The 21,522-nt window shown below is 47.3% G+C and overlaps 3 protein-coding genes across 3 annotated transcripts; all 3 read left to right on the top strand.

The window, feature by feature from the left end:
* The first annotated feature begins 1,730 nt into the window (after positions 1-1,730).
* On the top strand, positions 1,731-6,437 carry LOC140280294 (F-box only protein 40-like). Its single transcript, XM_072375594.1, has 3 exons — positions 1,731-1,904; positions 5,427-5,573; positions 5,856-6,437. The coding sequence occupies exons 1-3, from the start codon at positions 1,731-1,733 to the stop codon at positions 6,435-6,437; spliced, it is 903 nt and encodes a 300-aa protein (XP_072231695.1).
* A 296-nt stretch (positions 6,438-6,733) lies between these two features.
* Positions 6,734-12,314, top strand: LOC140280293 (F-box only protein 40-like). The gene is made up of 6 exons (XM_072375593.1): positions 6,734-7,234; positions 7,449-7,628; positions 7,696-7,937; positions 8,282-8,413; positions 11,713-12,007; positions 12,094-12,314. The coding sequence occupies exons 1-6, from the start codon at positions 6,734-6,736 to the stop codon at positions 12,304-12,306; spliced, it is 1,563 nt and encodes a 520-aa protein (XP_072231694.1). The 3' UTR covers positions 12,307-12,314.
* A 2,598-nt stretch (positions 12,315-14,912) lies between these two features.
* ccdc92bb (coiled-coil domain containing 92Bb) lies at positions 14,913-20,746 on the top strand. Its single transcript, XM_072375648.1, has 4 exons — positions 14,913-15,176; positions 15,358-15,516; positions 15,600-15,647; positions 19,726-20,746. Exons 1-4 carry the CDS (start codon positions 15,137-15,139, stop codon positions 20,427-20,429), a joined length of 951 nt encoding a protein of 316 aa, XP_072231749.1. The 5' UTR covers positions 14,913-15,136; the 3' UTR covers positions 20,430-20,746.
* Positions 20,747-21,522: the final 776 nt, after the last annotated feature.

Genomic DNA, 21,522 nt, shown 5'->3' with positions numbered 1-21,522 from the left:
AAGAGAAACGAGCCCCTGAACTCTGTCCTAGGCTTATAAAGCGTGAGTTACTCCTAAAAGAAGAGAAACGAGCCCCTGAACTCTGTCCCTGGCTTATAAAGACTGAGTTACTCCTAAAAGAAGAGAAACGAGCCCCTGAACTCTGTCCCTGGCTTATAAAGCGTGAGTTACTCCTAAAAGAAGAGAAACGAGCCCCTGAACTCTGTCCCTGGCTTATAAAGACTGAGTTACTCCTAAAAGAAGAGAAACGAGCCCCTGAACTCTGTCCCTGGCTTATAAAGACTGAGTTACTCCTAAAAGAAGAGAAACGAGCCCCTGAACTCTGTCCCTGGCTTATAAAGACTGAGTTACTCCTAAAAGAAGAGAAACGAGCCCCTGAACTCTGTCCCTGGCTTATAAAGACTGAGTTACTCCTAAAAGAAGAGAAACGAGCCCCTGAACTCTGTCCCTGGCTTATAAAGACTGAGTTACTCCTAAAAGAAGAGAAACGAGCCCCTGAACTCTGTCCCTGGCTTATAAAGACTGAGTTACACCTAAAAGAAGAGAAACGAGCCCCTGAACTCTGTCCCTGGCTTATAAAGACTGAGTTACTCCTAAAAGAAGAGAAACGAGCCCCTGAACTCTGTCCCTGGCTTATAAAGACTGAGTTACTCCTAAAAGAAGAGAAACGAGCCCCTGAACTCTGTCCCTGGCTTATAAAGACTGAGTTACACCTAAAAGAAGAGAAACGAGCCCCTGAACTCTGTCCCTGGCTTATAAAGACTGAGTTACTCCTAAAAGAAGAGAAACGAGCCCCTGAACTCTGTCCCTGGCTTATAAAGACTGAGTTACTCCTAAAAGAAGAGAAACAAGCCCCTGAACTCTGTCCCTGGCTTATAAAGCGTGAGTTACTCCTAAAAGAAGAGAAACGAGCCCCTGAACTCTGTCCTAGGCTTATAAAGACTGAGTTACACCTAAAAGAAGAGAAACGAGCCCCTGAACTCTGTCCCTGGCTTATAAAGCGTGAGTTACTCCTAAAAGAATAGAAACGAGCCCCTGAACTCTGTCCCTGGCTTATAAAGAGTGAGTTACTCCTAAAAGAAGAGAAACGAGCCCCTGAACTCTGTCCCTGGCTTATAAAGAGTGAGTTACTCCTAAAAGAATAGAAACGAGCCCCTGAACTCTGTCCCTGGCTTATAAAGCGTGAGTTACTCCTAAAAGAATAGAAACGAGCCCCTGAACTCTGTCCCTGGCTTATAAAGACTGAGTTACTCCTAAAAGAAGAGAAACGAGCCCCTGAACTCTGTCCCTGGCTTATAAAGCGTGAGTTACTCCTAAAAGAAGAGAAACGAGCCCCTGAACTCTGTCCCTGGCTTATAAAGCGTGAGTTACTCCTAAAAGAAGAGAAACGAGCCCCTGAACTCTGTCCCTGGCTTATAAAGCGTGAGTTACTCCTAAAAGAATAGAAACGAGCCCCTGAACTGTGTCCCTGGCTTATAAAGTCTGAGTTACTCCTAAAAGAAGAGAAACGAGCCCCTGAACTCTGTCCCTGGCTTATAAAGACTGAGTTACTCCTAAAAGAAGAGAAACGAGCCCCTGAACTCTGTCCCTGGCTTATAAAGCGTGAGTTACTCCTAAAAGAAGAGAAACGAGCCCCTGAACTGTGTCCCTGGCTTATAAAGAGTGAGCGTTTCTGCATGCGTGTCTGTTATGTGTGCATGTTATAAATAGAGCTGAGCACTGACCGAGAAATGTTACACAGCTGGTCAGAAATACGGTTTGGTTTCCAGCCCTCTCAGCCGCTTACATCAGGAAATCTGCCTCTGCTGTATGTCCTGCTGCTGCTGGACGTTCGTTTCAACCTGCACTCCCCACAAAATCAGCTCGATTTGAATCCCAAACAGTGTCCTCTAGTGGAGATTTGGGTGCACAAAAAATCCAGTCGTTGGTATTGTGGCGTTGATTCCAGCTGAACTATTGACTCTCCAATAGAAACAGGTGCTTATATATATATAAACTCACCCCCTGAAGAGGTGTTAGATAAAGGTGGACACCTTGTGTTTTCTGCAGTAGCAAGAAACAGGGGGGGGGGGGTTATTTCTCCTCCTGAACCTGCTGCTTGGCTAATTTTAACCTGCCTCTGAGAGGAGCACATGCAAGGACTGAAACGAACATTATAGAACCAAAGAGGCCAAACAAGCGAGTCGACCTGGTAAGAATTCTGCTGAATTACTTCTAAACAGAAGAAACCTTGAAGGTAACACAAGAGTAGATGTTTTAATTGCTTTAAAGTTTGTCCAGATTTACCAGCTTTGCATAGAGATTTTTGCATGAAGACTAAAGAATCTGCTGCTGATTGGTCAGTTTCTGCTGACACATGGACTCAAACATTACATTCATATGCGTTTTAGCCACGCTCGGGACACTGTTTTCATCCAGTCTTTGGGTTTTTCTTAAGTTTCTGTGGGGGCGGGGGGGCACAGCTGTGGTATTTAAGAGAACTGGATAGATTAACACAAATCTCACTGACATTTCTTTCAGAAGAAGATTGATTATAAAGACAAAGGTGGTGCAATAACTTGCTGGTTTATGGTCAGGCTGTTTAGCTCTGATTAGGACATGTTAGCATGTTGCTAAGCTAAGATGGTTCAGCCTTCACTTCAGCATCATGCTGTCAAATGACCGTCTTCTTCTGACTTAATGATCAGGCTTATGGGAGCAGTGATAACAGATCATGAAGGAAAACTGATTTGTTTTAATAGGTCACGGGTCAAAAAGGCTAATGACCACTTTGATTAAGTGTTTTGGGCTGATGTTATCATCATTAATACTTTCCGTCTCTTCTTCAGGATCACAAAACCAGCCAATCATGGTGAGTGACAGCCTTTCTGTTGTATTCAGAGCATTTCAGTGGTAATATGTATGTTGGTGAAGCCACGGTTTGCGTTTTTTAAACAATACTTTCATATTTTACTCTCAGAATTGACTGAGAACCATTTAGTATTGCCTGTAGAAAAGCCAAAATGCAGAGGCAGAGTGTGAACAGCGAAACAAATCTTTACTGCTTCCTCGGGAATGATCAGCATGTTTGAGCGCCTCGATCATTAGAACAAGACCAAACAAGGCAGGAGGAAGCCTCTTCTCTCTAAAAAGAACAAAAATGCTTCTGACACAATGTCCTTTGGACAGACCAGACCAAAGTGGAGATGTTTGGTCATAATGGAAGGGTTATAAGGCCATTTCCAGACTATCTGGAGTCCATCATTCTACAGAGAGAAAGATTAGTGGAAAACATTCAGGACAGCTGTCAATCTTCCCAGGAGTGGACGTCCCAGCAAGTTCACCCCAAGGTGAAGAAGCCCAGAGCTACATCTCAGACTCTACAGGCCTCAGTTAGCATGTTAAAGGTTAAAGGTCACCCCAAGGTGAAGAAGCCCAGAGCTACATCTCAGACTCTACAGGCCTCAGTTAGCAGGTTAAAGGTTAAAGGTCACCCCAAGGTGAAGAAGCCCAGAGCTACATCTCAGACTCTACAGGCCTCAGTTAGCATGCTAAAGGTTAAAGGTCACCCCAAGGTGAAAAAGCCAAGAGCTACATCTCAGACTCTACAGGCCTCAGTTAGCAAGTTAAAGGTTAAAGGTCACCCCAAGGTGAAGAAGCCCAGAGCTACATCTCAGACTCTCCAGGCCTCAGTTAGCATGTTAAAGGTTAAAGGTCACCCCAAGGTGAAAAAGCCCAGAGCTACATCTCAGACTCTACAGGCCTCAGTTAGCATGTTAAAGGTTAAAGGTCACCCCAAGGTGAAAAAGCCCAGAGCTACATCTCAGACTCTACAGGCCTCAGTTAGCATGCTAAAGGTTAAAGTTCACTCCAAGGTGAAAAAGCCTAGAGCTACATCTCAGACTCTACAGGCCTCAGTTAGCATGCTAAAGGTTAAAGGTCACCCCAAGGTGAAAAAGCCCAGAGCTACATCTCAGACTCTACAGGCCTCAGTTAGCATGTTAAAGGTTAAAGGTCACCCCAAGGTGAAAAAGCCCAGAGCTACATCTCAGACTCTACAGGCCTCAGTTAGCATGCTAAAGGTTAAAGTTCACTCCAAGGTGAAAAAGCCTAGAGCTACATCTCAGACTCTACAGGCTTCAGTTAGCATGTTAAAGGTTAAAGGTCACCCCAAGGTGAAAAAGCCCAGAGCTACATCTCAGACTCTACAGGCCTCAGTTAGCATGCTAAAGGTTAAAGTTCACCCCAAGGTGAAAAAGCCCAGAGCTACATCTCAGACTCTACAGGCCTCAGTTAGCATGCTAAAGGTTAAAGGTCACCCCAAGGTGAAGAAGCCCAGAGCTACATCTCAGACTCTACAGGCCTCAGTTAGCATGTTAAAGGTTAAAGGTCACCCCAAGGTGAAAAAGCCCAGAGCTACATCTCAGACTCTACAGGCCTCAGTTAGCATGCTAAAGGTTAAAGGTCACCCCAAGGTGAAAAAGCCCAGAGCTACATCTCAGACTCTACGGGCCTCAGTTAGCATGTTAAAGGTTAAAGGTCATGACCGCACAGTTAGAAAAAGACTGAACAAGGATGGCTTGTTTGGAAGGGCTGCAGGAGAAAGCCTCTTCTCTCTAAAAAGAACATGGCAGCACAGCTTAGGTTTGCAAAGCTGCATCTGAACAAAGCTCAAGACTTCTGGAACAATGTCCTTTGGACAGACCAGAGCAAAGTGGAGATGTTTGGTCCTAATGCACAGCAGCACGTTTGGAGGAAACCAAACACAGCATATCAGCACAAACACCTCATACCAGCTGTCAAGCACGGTGGTGGAGGGCTGATGATCTGGGCTGGTTCTGCAGCCACAGGACCTGGGCACCTTGCAGTCATTGAGTCCACCATGAACTCCTCTGGATACCAAAGTATTCTAGAGTCAGATGTGAGGCCATCTGTCCCCCAGCTAAAGCTGGGCTGAAACTGGCTCATCAACAGGACAAAGATCCCAAACACAGCAGCAGATCTACAGCAGAATGTGGGAAAAAGAACAGAATCAAGGTGTTGCAATGGTCCAGTCAGAGTCCAGACCTCAGCCTGACTGAAATGCTGTGGTGGGACCTTAAGAGAGCTGTGCAGAAACCAAAGCTGCAAACCTCAATGAGCTGAAGCATATTTTGGGTCTATGTGAGAGACTAATTGCATCAATCAGAAAATTATTACTTTAAGTTACTGCAGCCAAAGCTGTTCAATCACACACTGTTTCTGCATTTTGCCTTTTTATTTTTGATCAAATAATGCTGGTAAATGACTCCGGCCTCCTCCCACCACCCAAAAACATGCATGTTAGGCTCATTGGTGACTCTAAATTGTCCCTAGGTGTGAGGATACATGGTTGTGTGTCTCGTGTGTCTCTGTGTGGCCTTGTGTTGGACTGATGACCGGTCCAAGATGCACCTGGACCGGTTCAGGTGCCCCCTGGACTGGTTCAGGTGCACCTTGGACTGGTTCAGGTGCACCTTGGACTGGTTCAGGTGCCCCCTGGACTGGTTCAGGTGCACCTTGGACTGGTTCAGGTGCACCTGAACCAGTCCAGGGGGGACCTGAACAGGTCCAAGGTGCGGCCTGTGTGGCCCTGTGTTGGACTGATGACCGGTCCAAGATGCCCCAGGACTGGTTCAGGTGCACCTTGGACTGGTTCAGGTGCACCTTGGACCGGTTCAGGTGCACCTGGACCCAATGGCAGCTGGGATGGGCTCCAGCCCCCCTGCGACCCTACATTGGATTAAGCTGGTATAGAAAATGGATGGATGCTGGTAAATGCCTTTTTTTCCATATCCTAATTGGAAGGGGCGTCCTTTCTTTCTCACATGACTGCATTTAACTTTGTTTCCCCCCAGAGTCACCGCTCTCGAGCCTCCAGGGTGCGACAGCATGTTCACTGTGATTCCTGCTACAGCCGGCGCTGCAGGGCTCGGGTCGAGGTGTCGGTGTGCTGTGCAGTCGTCCCCTGCCGCCTGCTTTGTGGGGCTGTTTTCCACCTGTGCAAAGAGGAAGATCACCTGCTGCTCTGCCCTAACGTGAGGGTGCCCTGCCTCAATGCTGAGTACGGCTGCCCAGCTCAGATGCCCCGCTCCTCACGAGCAGCTCACCTCCAGGCGTGCCCAGCCAGTGTGGTTTGTTGCTCCATGGAGTGGCTCCGCTGGCCCACAGATGACACAAATCCAAATGGCTTTAAAGCCGTGCAGGACAGTGAGGCGCAGGGAGATGCTCTCGAAATGTCCATGGCTATGGTTGATCAGTCTGACTTATATAAGCGCCTCAAAATGAAGCCCCTCTATCCAGAGCTGGTGGAGGCAGATGAGGAGGACATAAAAGACGAGGTGAAAGAGGAGGCAGCAGTTGGAGGGCTTGACAGTGATGTTCCACACGAACTTCCCAGTGAAGGTGAGACATGGTCCAAGTACTTTCTAAGTTTCTAAGGTATCTAAAGGACCTGCGAGATTTTTCTCACTTGAAACAAACACTTTGATTGTTGTCAGATTTAAAAGGTTTAAAGTCAGTGAACATCCCAGTGAAGGTGAGACATGGTCCAGCTCTGGTCCAATATGAGATCAGTACTTTCTAAGTTTCTAAGGTATCTAAAGGACCTGCAAGACCTGAGAAGATGTTGTCAGATTTTTCTCACTTGAAACAAACACTTTGATTGTTGTCAGATTTAAATTCAAACTGATTTATAGTGACTTATGAGAGACTATTTTACAGCAGAACAATCCAAATGTATTGTGTTTTTCTGAACCTTGTAGAAGAAACCTTGCAGAACGGCGTGGGGCCGGTTTTAGTCATCGACAAAGAGAAACACAACCTGACTGAGATGATGTTCAGCATGGAGAGAGGCGGCTGTATGGTCGCTCAAGAAAAGCTCGACAATCTAAAGCCACACAAAAAACCTGGCGAGGAGGCAAAGACCCAGAGCGGGACGGATCCCCAAGAGGAAAATGTACCTGCAGAGCACAAAAGCACAGAGGAAGACAGCTCCACAGGAGACCAAAACGGCCCTGAGCCTGACATATGTAAGACGGGGCATGCGCCGTGGCAGGAGGGCGTCCTGCAGCGTCTGGGGCAGGATCTCAGCCCCCAGGAGTACAACATGTACATGGTGCATCATGGGCGCATGCTGCTCACCTTTGGCCAAATCGTGGCCTGTACCCCAAGGGAGAAAGACTTTGTCTACGGCAGCCTGGAGCCCATCCCGGTCCAGACGCTGCGCTCTTTCAAGGTGATGATTTCAAGCTGCGTGACTAACGCAGAAAATAGGAATGAAATGTGCCGGTACTTTCATTTAATAACCACGGCCTTCTGTCTTTGAGGGAACATTTGAAGCTTTTTGGCTGCCTTTCTGCCTACTGTTCCAGTTACTTATAAACTCTGATGCTAGGCTGTAGCAGAACGTCTCATTAAAACCTGTCATTCTCCATATGTCTTCCTGGGAGGTCCCTGAAAGTTATCACTACAGGCATCGGGTTCATATGTACGAAAACATTGCAAGAATCCAGACTGAACATCGAAGTGTCGACACGTCAGACCTCGGAGTCAGTGAGGACGACTGGTTCGCTGATGAAGCAGCAGCCACCCTGCTGGGCTACGCTGAAAAGGCAGTCATGGGTCACAAGGTAGAAGAAGTATGATTCATTACTTTGCAGACGCATTTCTTTCTAATCATTCATTCATTTCTTGTAGATCAGCGAGTCAAAGGGGACCGATGGGCTTTATGTCGACATAGGAACACAGACATACTCTTTCCGCTCAGCTCCATTCAAAGGGACGACGACACTGGCGGAGGTGATGGTGGACAGGCCTCTGAAGCTGTGTCTGCAGCTGCAGGCCGAGAGCGTCAACAGCAGGAACAACAGGGCCAGCTGTGTGTTCACCTTCCTCTGCGGTCACACCTTCCACCGCAGGGAGTTTGCAACACACTTCAGGTGTGTTTGACTCGGCAATCAATCCCAACATTAAAGGAGAGAACGACAATAAGATTTTATTGGAAATCCAGGGTCCAAAACAGACGTCCAGGCTACAAGCTACAAATATCTAGCAGAGAACAAAGACTAGCACATATATGCACTGGGGAAGATAATGACTAGCATGGTGAGAAGAGCAGGAAACAGAACGAACACAAGGCCCAGTGAAAGCGAGCTTTAAGGAATAAAACAAGAAGTAAAGTTACTCAGGGTGCAGAGGAAATGAAAATGAGATTAAACCCTTTTACACCCTGTATCGATGGGGACGTGTGTAGTGATTATGTGAACCATCTTCTCCTTTCCAGGAACGTCCACAGTGACATCCAGACATGTCTGAGCGGATGGTTTGAGCAGCGGTGCCCCCTGGCTTATCTGGGATGCAGCTACAGCCAGAGGAGGTTTCAGCCCTCCACACACAAAGCCACCGTCACCTACAAGTGAGCACGACTCACACCCACTCCTCCACATTCCTTTAAAGCATTTAGGTCGAATATATATCCTTAAGTTAACTAATGACTTCAGATTATGTCAAACAAATGCCAAGGCTGATCAGCAACTGCTGAATATGTAAAGATGGACAGCTTTGTGTTCACTGTAAAGAAGGAAACTGTTGGTCCATTGCTTGGAAACATGAGAAAAGTTTGCTTTCAACAGCAGAGCAAAGCTAATAAATATTAATAATAACTTGAACTTATATAACGCCTTTTGAGAAACCCAAAGTGTTGAATGAACAGCCAATTATTTAAAGGTCACTGAGGGGCAAGATAGGATAAGGGTGCAAAACTCAGAGTCCTCACACACACCAGGTCCTGGCAGCTTTTGCAGAGTTTTGCACAAACTGGAGCCTGTCCAGGGCTTTGCTGGGAACCCCGAACAGGACTCGGTTGAAATAGTCCAGACGGGAGGTGATTAAGGCATGGATGAGTGTCTCTGCCACAAAGTCAGGGAGTGAGGGACGGAGCTGGGAAATGTTTTTAAGACCAAATACTGAGGTGTTCAGATACAGATGAGTGCCATCAGTGTAGCAATGAAAGGTGAGGCTGTGTTCACCAATGATCTGACCCGGGAGGATCATGTAACTGTGAAAAGTAGGGGGCCGAGCATGGAGCCCTGAGGAACACCTTGTTTGACTATGGCAGGAGATGAAGAGGAACCATTTATGCAGACAAACTGTGTTCGGTTTGAGAGGTAGGGCTGAAAAACAAGAGAGGACTGCATCAGTAATGCCAACATGATTGGATAAGCAGTGGGAAACTGTGTCAAAAGCTGGTCCAAAGAGGTCCAGAAGGATGAGTCTGATATAACCAGAGTCTGCGGCCACAAGGAGGTCATTGGTGATCTTGATTAGGCTGGCCTCTGTGCTGTGGTGTGCTCTGTAGGCGTACTGTAGGGGTTCGTAGAGCTGGATTGATGGATCTGAATGCCCACTGTTCTTTTCAGGGTCTCGCTAAGGAAAGGGAGGTTGGACATCTTATTGTTGAGATTATCAGGGTCCAAACCAGGCTTCTTGAGGATGGGAATGATGGAGGCGATTTTGAGGCTGGAGGGAACTGAACCAGATGCAAGGGAGGAGTTAATTATGTTTCTGGTGAAGGGTCAGAGAGTTGGAAGGCAAATAACACAAATAAGAGAAGCCCAGATGGTTCCTGACATTTATGAGACTGACTACAAGAGGCAGCAAAACGCTAAAACATTAAACGTGCACTTGCAAGGAAACGATGGAAGAAAACTGTTTAGTCCAGGGATGTCAAACTCTGGTCCTGGAGGGCCGCTGTCCTGCAGGTTTTAGATGTTTCCCTGCTTCAAAGCACCTGATTCAGATTAAATGAATCTCTTCAAAAGATTGTTACATTCTGCACAAACCAGCTAATGAGGCATTGATCTCAATCAGGTGTGTTGGAGCAGGAAACATCTAAAACCTGCAGGAAAACGGCCCTTGAGGACCGGAGTTTGACATCCCTGGTTTAGTCCTTGAAAAGCTAACAGCACCTAGCCCTTAGAGATGGTACAACACGTTGGTCGTATGCTGTTTTATTGAAAAACTCCACCAAACAGCAGCTTTTGGTCCACTATGACTTATAGTTCTTGTGTGAAATAGGGCAAAGCTAAAGGACAGACAACAGCACTAACATCCTAAATAGTTCTGCATATCGCCAACACATCCTCCAGGTGGCCATGCTTGGATCCTCAGTAACGTGGGGTTCATAACACAACAGGTCATGGTAGGCACCAGATATTCAGTTAGTCTAATATGTGGTGATGGGCAGCACAAGGTTGCTGTTTTTGGTTGAGATTGTGTAGTTAATGACGTCTCTCCACAACTCGATCGTTGCAGCTGCTTCACACAAACGTATATATATATATATTATAAAAGAAAAACTGTGTTCACACCCACAGATGCCCCATTATTGGAGCCTTATTGGTTCACAAGTGAACCACAGTCTTTAGACTGAACAGCTAAAGTTTCAGGTTCATAGTTCATGGATTATATCTATAGTCCAGCTGCTAAGACAGAAGAGGAGACTTCTTGGCTCAGCTGTACGGTGAGAATTATTGTGAAGAAAAGCACAATAATGAGCGGTTTTCTGTGGCAAACTGCATTCCTTCTACAGGGTTAGGGTCGGTTTTGACTGATGAAACGTCTGTACACTACTTTTAGTGCGCCAGGCTATGGCGTAACCACGCATTCTTTGGGGGGGTCGTGTCCCCCGAAATATTGAGAAAATACCAACCTGTCCCCCCAAAAAAAATACAGAAGAAAACATGTAAAATGCATGTTCTCCTTTTATGAACCCTGTCAAGGGATCGGTCTCTTGTTATGTCTTGTTTATTTTCAGTTTATTTCCGTGTGTTACCATGGGAACGTAACGGCTGCGCCGCGGTGGCCGTTGGTGATGCTAACAGCCAATGAGAGTGACCCACCGGGCGCGCCGCCGGGCGCGCCGCCGTCTCAGCAGCGGCTCTCCTTATCTTTACGTTGGACTTCTACTTTTGACGGAGCCGCTGCTCAACAGAGCAGATTGTACCAGAACAGGAAATCCAACACAGAACCAACAAAATAAACTTCCGCCCCCTTTCAAAATAAAACAACTTAAAACAAAAATAGCATTAGACTATTAGACTTTTCATTGTTAATGCACATTTTGAGACATTGACACAATAGAAATGAACCTGGACTTAAAAGTCCTCAGCACATTTTTTTGTTAAAGGAAAAGTCTGTAATTTGTTACATCATTAGTTGTCCTTATTAAAATATTTCCATAAACATGCTTTGGGTATTTGGTCGTTTTCCATTGGAAGCTGTCCTATTTGCTACAGAACTACTGGAAGAGCATAACTGTAATTGGTAGGTGTGTTTAAGGTCAGTAAACAGTAAGTAACTAACCAAAACAAAGTGGGGGGGCAGTCACTGTCTCGGAGAAATTACACTATTCCTTTAGATGTGAACTTACATGGTCAATGTAGTCCTCTAAACTATGTTCTAAATGTCCAATTTTTCATATATAAATAAAGAATTGTAGATAATGCACTAAACAATTTTGTTTTTCTTGGACCCCCCCAATGTCTAAACCATGGTTACGCCCTTGGCGCCAGGTGACAAGTTTGCCGTGCACCATGAAGTTTCTGACTAAGTTTAGAAGAGCACAAGAAAAGGCTGACTCAGCACAAAGTGGACCATACAGTGACTGAGTGAATAATCAGAACAAGACAAATCCTTTTCTTTTTGTTCTTATAGCCAGCAGCTGAGGAGCTTCAATTTGCGTCCGACCACTCCACCCTCACTGGACTCCTCCGCTGACCAAAGAAAAAGTGGAGCTGAGGGAGGGGAGGACTCTCTGAGCTCTCTGCCCTACGAGGTGCTGTGCCACCTGGCCGGTTTCCTGGACAGCCTGTCCCTGTCCCAGCTGGCCCTGGTGTCCCAGCTCATGAGGCAGGTGTGCTCCTCTCTGCTGCAGGAGCGAGGGATGGTCACCCTGCGCTGGGAGAAGAAGACCTCCTCACCTGGAGGAGCCCAGTGGAGAGCCAAGCCGGTGAGATCAGCACTGAACCATCCTGTCCATCACAAGCTGTGATCTTTCTCTTCTGTCCTCATGATTCTGCTGCTGTTTCTCTCCAGGTGTGGGGGTTCAGTCACCTGTTCTCTTCGGTGGATTCGTGGCACATGGCAGACGTCCCTCCGATGTCTGCTCATCTAAGAGTCTGTCCTTTCTACCAGACCTCGGTGCGCAGTGAGCCGGTTCTCCTCCCCAGCTTCAGTGAGAAACGGGTCAGCGGCCAGAAAAACCCGAGCCTCATCAATCTTTTCACAGGAAGCAAATGGCAACATTGAAGAAAAAGAAAAACTCTTTACTCTGCCTCTTGTGACTAATTCACATTATAAATAAAATAATTATGTGCAAAGATCAGTGTGTCACAGATCCCTAACACAATAAACTCCATCCAGCTGAGCTTCAGGAGTGTTCAGTTCTGATTGATGCACTGCACCGTGTCTGGTCTGATTTTTCTTTTCAGGATTTATAAATACATTTCTGTGAATGTCTCTGAGCTTCTGTAGATCAGGAAGCAGGTTCGTTCTGCCCGTGTATGCATGGGTTCTCTCCGGGTTCGCCGGCTTCCTCCCACCGTCCAAAAACAAGCTGTCAGGTTAACTGGTGACTCTAAAATGTCCTCAGGAGTGAGTGTAAGTGTGTGTGGTTTGTCTCTGTGATGGACTCTGTGATGGACCCTGTGATGGACCCTATGATGGACCCTATGATGGACTCTGTGATGGACCCTGTAATGGACTCTGTGATGGACCCTGAGATGGACCCTGTGATGGACCCTGAGATGGACCCTGTGATGGACCCTGAGATGGACCCTGAGATGGACCCTGAGATGGACCCTGTGATGGACCCTGAGATGGACCCTGAGATGGACCCTGTGATGGACCCTGAGATGGACCCTGAGATGGACCCTGTGATGGACCCTGTGATGGACCCTGAGATGGACCCTGTGATGGACCCTGTGATGGACCCTGAGATGGACTCTGTGATGGACTCTGTGATGGACCCTGTGATGGACCCTATGATGGACCCTGTGATGGACTCTGTGATGGACCCTGAGATGGACCCTGTGATGGACCCTGAGATGGACCCTGTGATGGACCCTGAGATGGACCCTGAGATGGACCCTGAGATGGACCCTGTGATGGACCCTGAGATGGACCCTGAGATGGACCCTGTGATGGACCCTGAGATGGACCCTGAGATGGACCCTGTGATGGACCCTGTGATGGACCCTGTGATGGACCCTGAGATGGACCCTGTGATGGACCCTATGATGGACTCTGTGATGGACCCTGTGAAGGACCCTGTAATGGACCCTGAGATGGACCCTGTGATGGACCCTGAGATGGACCCTGTGATGGACCCTGTGATGGACTCTGTGATGGACCCTGAGATGGACCCTGTAATGGACCCTGAGATGGACCCTGTGATGGACCCTGTGATGGACTCTGTGATGGACCCTGAGATGGACCCTGTAATGGACCCTGAGATGGACCCTGTGATGTACCCTGAGATGGACCCTGAGATGGACCCTGAGATGGACCCTGTGATGGACCCTGTGATGGACCCTGAGATGGACCCTGTGATGGACCCTATGATGGACTCTGTGATGGACCCTGAGATGGACCCTGAGATGGACCCTGAGATGGACTCTGTGATGGACCCTGAGATGGACCCTGTGATGGACCCTGTGATGGACCCTGTGATGGACCCTGTGATGGACCCTAAGATGGACCCTGTGATGGACCCTGTGATGGACCCTGTGTGGCCCTGTATCTCCCCGCCGATGACCGATGGGATAGGACCCGGCCGATTAAGCAGGTATAGAAGATGGATGGAAATAGTGCTGGTTTGATCGCTTCACTGAGATCTCCTCCTGTCTGCCTGATGAAAAGGTTTAGATTCAACCAGTCCTGTAGCTTTACACTGAGCCGTCAGCCTGGTATCTTTGCAATGCCGACACACATTCAGCGCTTTATTCCATCATTCCAAACTTCCCTTTATTTACAAAGCTGCTTCCATCTTAGCTACAGATCTACAGTCCCCTAAAAAGACTGGATAGTGTAGTGGTATTATTGCCACTTTCCATGTGGGAGACCTGGGTTCAAATCCCCTGCATGGAAGGTATTGCCTCCAGTAGGGGTCCTTAGGCAAGACCCCCTTACCCTACCTGTAAGTCGCTTTGGATAAAAGCGTCTGCTAAATGAATAATAAGTTATTGCTTTTGTTTCCAAGAGTTACCCGTTCTGTTTATACCCGAGGCACGAAAATAATTGGGAAATAGGGCATTTGAGTGTGTTACAGGAGAAGATCTTTCCAGGTGAATCCAAGGATAATTCGAGTGACTTGGAGGTGGGCCCATGTGGATATAAATGCAGTAATGACCCTCGTTTGAGCTGTGATGACTTTGATATCCTGACATTTTATTTGTTTGGGATGTTTATCATAAAGAGAAAGGTCAGATAAGAACGTTTCTCTGTTCAAAACCTCCTGAGATGTCACAGAAACAGGCCAAGATTTAAGATTCAGCATTTCTTTTACTGACACAGGCTGAAACTAAAAGATTTTTCTCATTAGTTCCTGTCAGTGCATTAAAAAAGATGAGAATGTGCTGCATCAGCAAACTGAGACACATGAGAAGAAGCATCTGTACACGTGTCAACTTTCTTTTTCAGTCAGTTTCAACTCATCTGCTCCCTTCTGTTTGAAACGCTGCTGTTTGGCAGTGAGACTCACTCCTTATCCACCTCTGTGCTGTGGGAAACAGCTGCTGCCATCTTTAAACCCCGCCTCCGCCTCCTCCATCCTGGTGGCACCATTGAAACCCCGCCTCCTCCTCCTCCTCCTGGTGGCAGCAGCACCTCCTCATAGCGCGCTGCTTTGTTGTGGACGCAGCGCCGCGCCGCACGTCACACCAGAAGGTTACGAGGAGGTGATTTCTCTCAGGATGCTGCAGGATTCATTCACACTTTGACAGAGGCAAACAGCAAAATAGCTGCAGAACATCTCACGAGCGTGGTTTTGCAGCGTGATCGGGTCTTTCCTCTCCCTTCTGCAGCTCTGCTGCATCGTGCACGGACACGGACACACGGGTCCAAGGCCAGACGAGCATCCATGAGAGAGGCTTCGGATCGGACACCGCTTCCGTATCACGGTAGGCCACCGATGCAGATTAAAGCTCTGCTGCAGCCGGATAGTGACGGCTGTGCAGAAAACAGAAAGGCCACAGAAGAGCTGATGCCTCATACATGTAAAAATGTGCGCGTGTTCTGATAACGCATGATGGAGTGAGCGGACAAACAGAATATTCCAGTGTCCGTGCTTTTCCTCCTCAGACATCCAACGCTCAGGCGGGTCTCCTGCCATGGATGCCGGGAGGCTGGAGCAGCAGGTGGCCAGTGTGGAGAGAGGCATCGCCTTCCTGAAGCAGGAGCACCTGGCGCTGCTGGCGGGTCTGCAGCTGGAGATCACGCACCTGAAGAGGCGCTGCCACGGTCAGCCCGCTGCTCCTCACCCTCTCTTAGGGCCTCTCTGCCGCCTTGTCTCATGTCCTCCTGTCCTTTCTTACTGTGTGCAGAGCTGAGCTGCGAGCTGGACTCCAGATTCCCCGACAGAAGCACCGCAGGTGAGGAATTACACACCTTTGCTGACTTGAGGAAAATTGCATCTTGTGTATCGTGTCTATAAATAGAAAGACCAAACTGCACAGAGAAGGATTGTTTCACAAGCTGAAGCTACTTCATTACTGGAAGCTGATATCAAACCGGTGACTCTTTTGTCAGATCAAGTGTCAGCCATCAGATACGACTCTGGCAGACACGCTTGGGCCTGAGTTTGGCTGCTTTCGACTCTCTTCCGGCAGGTTTCATGTGGGACGGTAGCTAATTTCAGTCTTTGTTAAATTAACCGCACATTTAAAGGTCGAAGATCTGTATTCACGCTTAAAACTTGGTGATACACTTTCAGGTAATCTGATTAGTTTAGAGCCAGTTTGATTTTAAAAGCTGTGACATCATGAAAACTTTTTTAGTTTTACCTGCTGAGCCTCTTTGATTCCACTTCTGTGAAGGTGGGTTCTTCGTATTAGAGGAATATAATCCCTAAAACGGCTGTGTTTGGATGTAAAGCTGCACTGGACCCCACATTCATCATTTAACTGTCATTTCAATACAGTTAAAAAGCAGTTATTAGAACAAAAACTGCGCCAGTTTCAAATTGGACCATAAAAAAAACCATTTGGGTGGTGAAATATTTTGTCATAACCTTCAAAGTTACTAACATATTTTACCCTTGAGTGTCAGGTACTTTATGTTTGTTTATTTTTAAATAAATAAATAAATACATCCAGAATACCTAATACCTATGGCGAAATATGCAAATCACCATTAAAATCTCACCTAAAATTTAAAAGAGATATATATTTTTGGTGTTTTAATGGCTTTATATTATGTCTAAGTACATATTTTTTATATCTACATTATTTGGAATGAAAAACAACATGAAGAATAGTAAGAGGCATGGTGGCTGGCCAGTTTCAGCAGCCCAAAGGCTTCCTGCTGCTTTGCCTTTTGACTTGTATGTTTCTGTATTTAGCAGATGCTTTTATCCAAAGACTTAGATTGGTAGGCAGGGTAAGGGGGTCTTACCCCTACTGAAGATAGTACCCTTCATGCAGGGGATTTGAACCCTTGTTACCCACATGAAAGGTGGCAATCTTACCACTACACTATCCAGTCCCAATGGTCTGAATGGAGTCCAGATGTTATGCTGCTATCCCCAGACTTGTACACTCCGGCCAAAACGAGTGGGTCACATCCAAGTCTTTCCAACTCTCCCCAAACTCGCGGCTCCCCTCTAAATTTGTCATCTGAAGTACGTCCTTTTGGACAGACGGTGTAATGAATAGCTCAAATGCTGATTTTTATGTCTCGGACATGGCTGGCAGAGTATCTGGGGGCGCCTGGAACCATTTTGGTTACATTAGCAGCACTAAGTCTGTCCTGTTGTTCCAGAAGTGGGGAGACAGACCATCCTAAGTTTCCATTTTTGGAAGGCAGTGTGTTTGTTGGTGGTTGAGAGACAGGAGGGTCAAGACTGAGGGTCAACACTGAGGGTCAACACTGAGGGTCAAGACTGAGGGTCAAAACTGGGAGTCAACACTGAGGGTCAACACTTAGGGTCAACACTGGGAGTCAAGACTGAGGGTCAACACTGGGAGTCAAGACTGAGGGTCAACACTTAGGGTCAACACTTAGGGTCAACACTGAGGGTCAAGACTGGGGGTCAAGACTGAGGGTCAACACTGGGAGTCAAGACTGAGGGTCAACACTGAGGGTCAAAACTGAGGGTCAAAACTGGGAGTCAAGACTGAGGGTCAACACTGGGGGTCAAGACTGGGGGTCAAGACTGAGGGTCAAGACTGGGGGTCAAGACTGGGGGTCAACACTGAGGGTCAACACTGAGGGTCAAAACTGAGGGTCAAGACTGAGGGTCAAGACTGAGGGTCAAGACTGGGGGTCAAGACTGGGGGTCAAGACTGAGGGTCAAGACTTAGGGTCAAGACTGAGGGTCAAAACTGAGGGTCAACACTGGAGGGTCAACACTGAGGGTCAACACTGGGGGTCAAGACTGAGGGTCAAGACTGAGGGTAAACACTTAGGGTCAAGACTGAGGGTCAAGACTGAAGGTCAAAACTGGGGGTCAAAACTGAGGGTCAAGACTTAGGGTCAAGACTGAGGGTCAACACTGAGGGTCAAGACTGAGGGTAAACACTTAGGGTCAACACTGAGGGTCAAGACTGAGGGTCAAAACTGGGGGTCAAAACTGGGGGTCAAGACTGAGGGTCAATACTGGGGGTCAAGACTGAGGGTCAAGACTTAGGGTCAAGACTTAGGGTCAAGACTGAGGGTCAACACTGAGGGTCAAGACTGAGGGTCAAGACTGAGGGTAAACACTTAGGGTCAAAACTGGGGGTCAAAACTGGGGGTCAAAACTTAGGGTCAAGACTGAGGGTCAAGACTGGGGGTCAAGACTGGGGGTCAAGACTGAGGGTCAAGACTTAGGGTCAAGACTGAGGGTCAACACTGAGGGTCAAGACTGAGGGTAAACACTTAGGGTCAAAACTGGGGGTCAAAACTGGGGGTCAAAACTTAGGGTCAAGACTGAGGGTCAAGACTGGGGGTCAAGACTGAGGGTCAAGACTGAGGGTCAAGACTGAGGGTAAACACTTAGGGTCAAGACTGAGGGTTAAGACTGAAGGTCAAGACTGAGGTCATCATTCTCATCAGAAGAGGATGCCTCATAGTTCGGGTTCCTCTGTCTCCGACACATTCATCTGTGTCACTGTCCCGGTCAAAGAGTTGTGGCGACACATCACTGACACGAAACCTTTTCTGAGGAGACGTGCAGTTTGTGCAGAGAGAAAACAACAGAAGACTGCTGTGCAAGCTTTTATAAGTTTGCTCCAAACCTTCACGGGAACCACAGCTGGGATAGAGTCTGAGCAAATCAAGATTGGTTCCTGCAAGACAGAAGCTGAAATAAGCGGGAACGTGAGAGCAGACGGGTGTCGGTGCTTGAATTCATCAACAATGTTGCAACTTTGTGCAGAAACAGACATAAAAACCTGCAGACACACACCAGTTATGTAAGGTTAGGGCCCTAAAACCTTCTGAAGGTTTGTTACAGTGACCTCAACATCATCCAGAACCACCAGAACCAATGTGTGTTACATGTTGATGTTTCTAGTATGTTTTACACGGTGAAAAACAGCTCAAATTAACCCCGAAGAGCACCGATGCCTTCAAGTTGTGTACAGGAAATCGGAAACATGCCTTCTTGTTTAGTTTATGTTTACCCAGGTGTCCCCAATAAATTAGGAAAAGTCATGAAATATGAAGCAAAAATAATGTATTTAGAGACTTTAAACACTGAATGGGGTCAAATTGACCCCAAAGGAAATAGGAGGGTCATCTTCTTTATTATAACTTTTCTGTTTTAGAAGGCAGAAGCAAATCTAGAGAAGTTTGTGAACCCTAAAACAACGTGCTGCCGACGCGCTTCAGGTAGAAACTTTAGGCCTGAAACTGACCCAGAGCACCTAGGGGCTGAGAAACCAGGACTCATAACTCTGTTTACCCGCCCTGGTTGAGCTTTTAATGGCGTCTGTCATTTTTCAACATAAAGTCACATGTATGACTGCAGGGCTCACACTGATGTGTGTTTTTATGACACAATTAGCCAAATTCTGCAGTGCTCTCCTGCTAAAGTGGAGAAACATGTATATCTATAGATGTAGATCAAGGATGTCAAACTCCGGTCCTGGAGGGCCGCTGTCCTGCAGGTTTTAGATGTTTCCCTGCTTCAAAGCACCTGATTCAGAGTAAATTAATCTCTTCAAAAGATTGTTACGTTCTGCACAAACCAGCTAATGAGGCATCGATCTCAATCAGGTGTGTTGGAGCAGGAAAATACCTAAAAACTGCAGGACAACGGCCCTTGAGGACCGGAGTTTGACATCCCTGATGTAGATGGTGCATAGAGGGCCACAGAGACGGGGAAATGCATGAAATGCCACAAAAAGGGTTAATGAAGCACATTAAAGGCTGAATGCAGCCAATCATAGATCTTCTCAACAGATGTGGTGTTTTCTTCTGGAGATAATTCCCATAGAAACTGCATTTGTGTATTTCTGTGTCTCTCAGAGGAGGAGGCGGAGCTCGCAGCGCGATGTGAGGCGGCAGAGCGCCTCCTGCAGCGCCAGCAGTGCATGACGGTTGCTGTGCGTGGCGAGCTGCGAGCCGGCAGGGCGCGAGCTTCAGCGCTCGGGAGGAGCCTGAGGGAGGAAGAGCGATGTTTCCTGGAGGAGCTCAAACGCCGCAGTCACAAGATCACGCTGCTGAACCGGGAGCTTCAACGCCAAAACGTCACCACGACGACCCTCTACCACGAGCTTCACAGCGCACGATTAAAACTTTTCCAGCAGCGTCGCAGTGCTGGGACAGCTGCAGGGGGAGGGCAGGAAGGGGAAGGAGAGGAGGAGGAGGAGGAGGAGGAAGAGGAGGAGGAGGAGGATGGAGATGCTCAAGGTGACGACTGGCTCCTGTCTCCACCTCCTCCTGCCTCCCCCGACCAATCAGATGCAGGGAAAAAGAGGCGCATCAGCCTGCGGGAGGAGAGGGTCCGAGCTTGTGTCCCACAAGAGAGAGTGACATCACCTCAGAGGCCACACCCCATGCCTGACCCCGCCCTCTTCCTGGTGCCCCTCAGGTACCGCCTCCTTCGCTTGAGCCAGCCAATGAGATCGCAGGAGGGAGCGGGCGTGGAGGACGAGTGGGAGGACATAGAGGACAGCCGGGTGCACAGGAGGGTGGACATGGGAGCGGGGGAAGGAGAGACGGCTCTGTGACGTCTTCCAGCCGGTTTTAGCCATCATCTGATGCATCTTCTCCAGAGGCAGGGTCTGGAGTCTGTAGAGTCCAGGAAGTGAGTTAGATATTTGGGTTGGTTGCACCAGACTGTGGGGTGGAAGTAGACGGATTAGCCTTTTCATTTTAACACTGTTGATCACAGCCTGTAATTCGCAGCCTCTGGACCAATGAACCCTTCCACCATGGCTGCTTCTTCACTGCACTACCTGTTTTCCAGATTTAGGGGCTCACTCTAGAAGGCTTTGGGGCATTTTGTATGATTTGCACTTTATTAAATCCATGCAATGTGCCTAGTGAAGGCAAAACGGCGTTTCTGTTGTCATGTTTCCGGTTATCGTTGTAGAACATCGAGACATTTTATTTATTTGCTCTTAACCACCAACCATTTCTGCCATTTCTCCCTTATTTTTCTGTTTTTGTTACTCCTGAACACAGACTGCTTTCCTCTATAAACAGAATTTAGGATCAGACGGGTGGGTTTCTTAAAGGATCTGGTGCTGGCTGGTCGAATCACAAGTGAACGTACTGAACATGGGACACCAAACGGCACCCAAAGCTGGGGAAGAAGTCCAAAGAAGACGTCTTTACTGGGATTAAATGGGAGAAAATCTAAGTCTCATCCATGAGACAGTTTAATTCTAGGCCTACTACATGTATCTAATGTTAGATAGTTTTGTTTTAAAAAAGTTGGACCCTTTTTAAGAGTTAAAAAGCCCAAAGTCTACACCAAAGGGAGTGATTCTCTCTCCCGGAAGATACCACTTCTGACCTGTCTGAAATGACCAGACCCATAAAGACACAGAAGCTAAATGCTAAAACAGTCCATTTCAGACAGAGTTCTACAGCAATGTTCACTGTTTTTTCTTTGTTTATTTTAACTTTCAATGTGTTTGAACATATTCTAATAGACTCCCATAAAGCTAACCTATAGATTAGTGTAATATGGGCTCTTTAACACAAAAACAATAGCTACGGTAAGCTAATCGAAGTTAGCCAGCTGCTAGCTTTAGCATATATTGATTATAAAGGCATGAGCAGTTCTTTTGATTTATCTCTCAACATGTAAGCAGG

This window comes from Leuresthes tenuis, unplaced genomic scaffold (genome assembly GCF_036924035.1).
Source record: "Leuresthes tenuis unplaced genomic scaffold, fLeuTen1.0.hap1 SCAF_21, whole genome shotgun sequence".
Lineage (NCBI taxonomy): Eukaryota > Metazoa > Chordata > Actinopteri > Atheriniformes > Atherinopsidae > Leuresthes > Leuresthes tenuis.
This window is presented reverse-complemented; position numbering and strand designations above follow the sequence as displayed.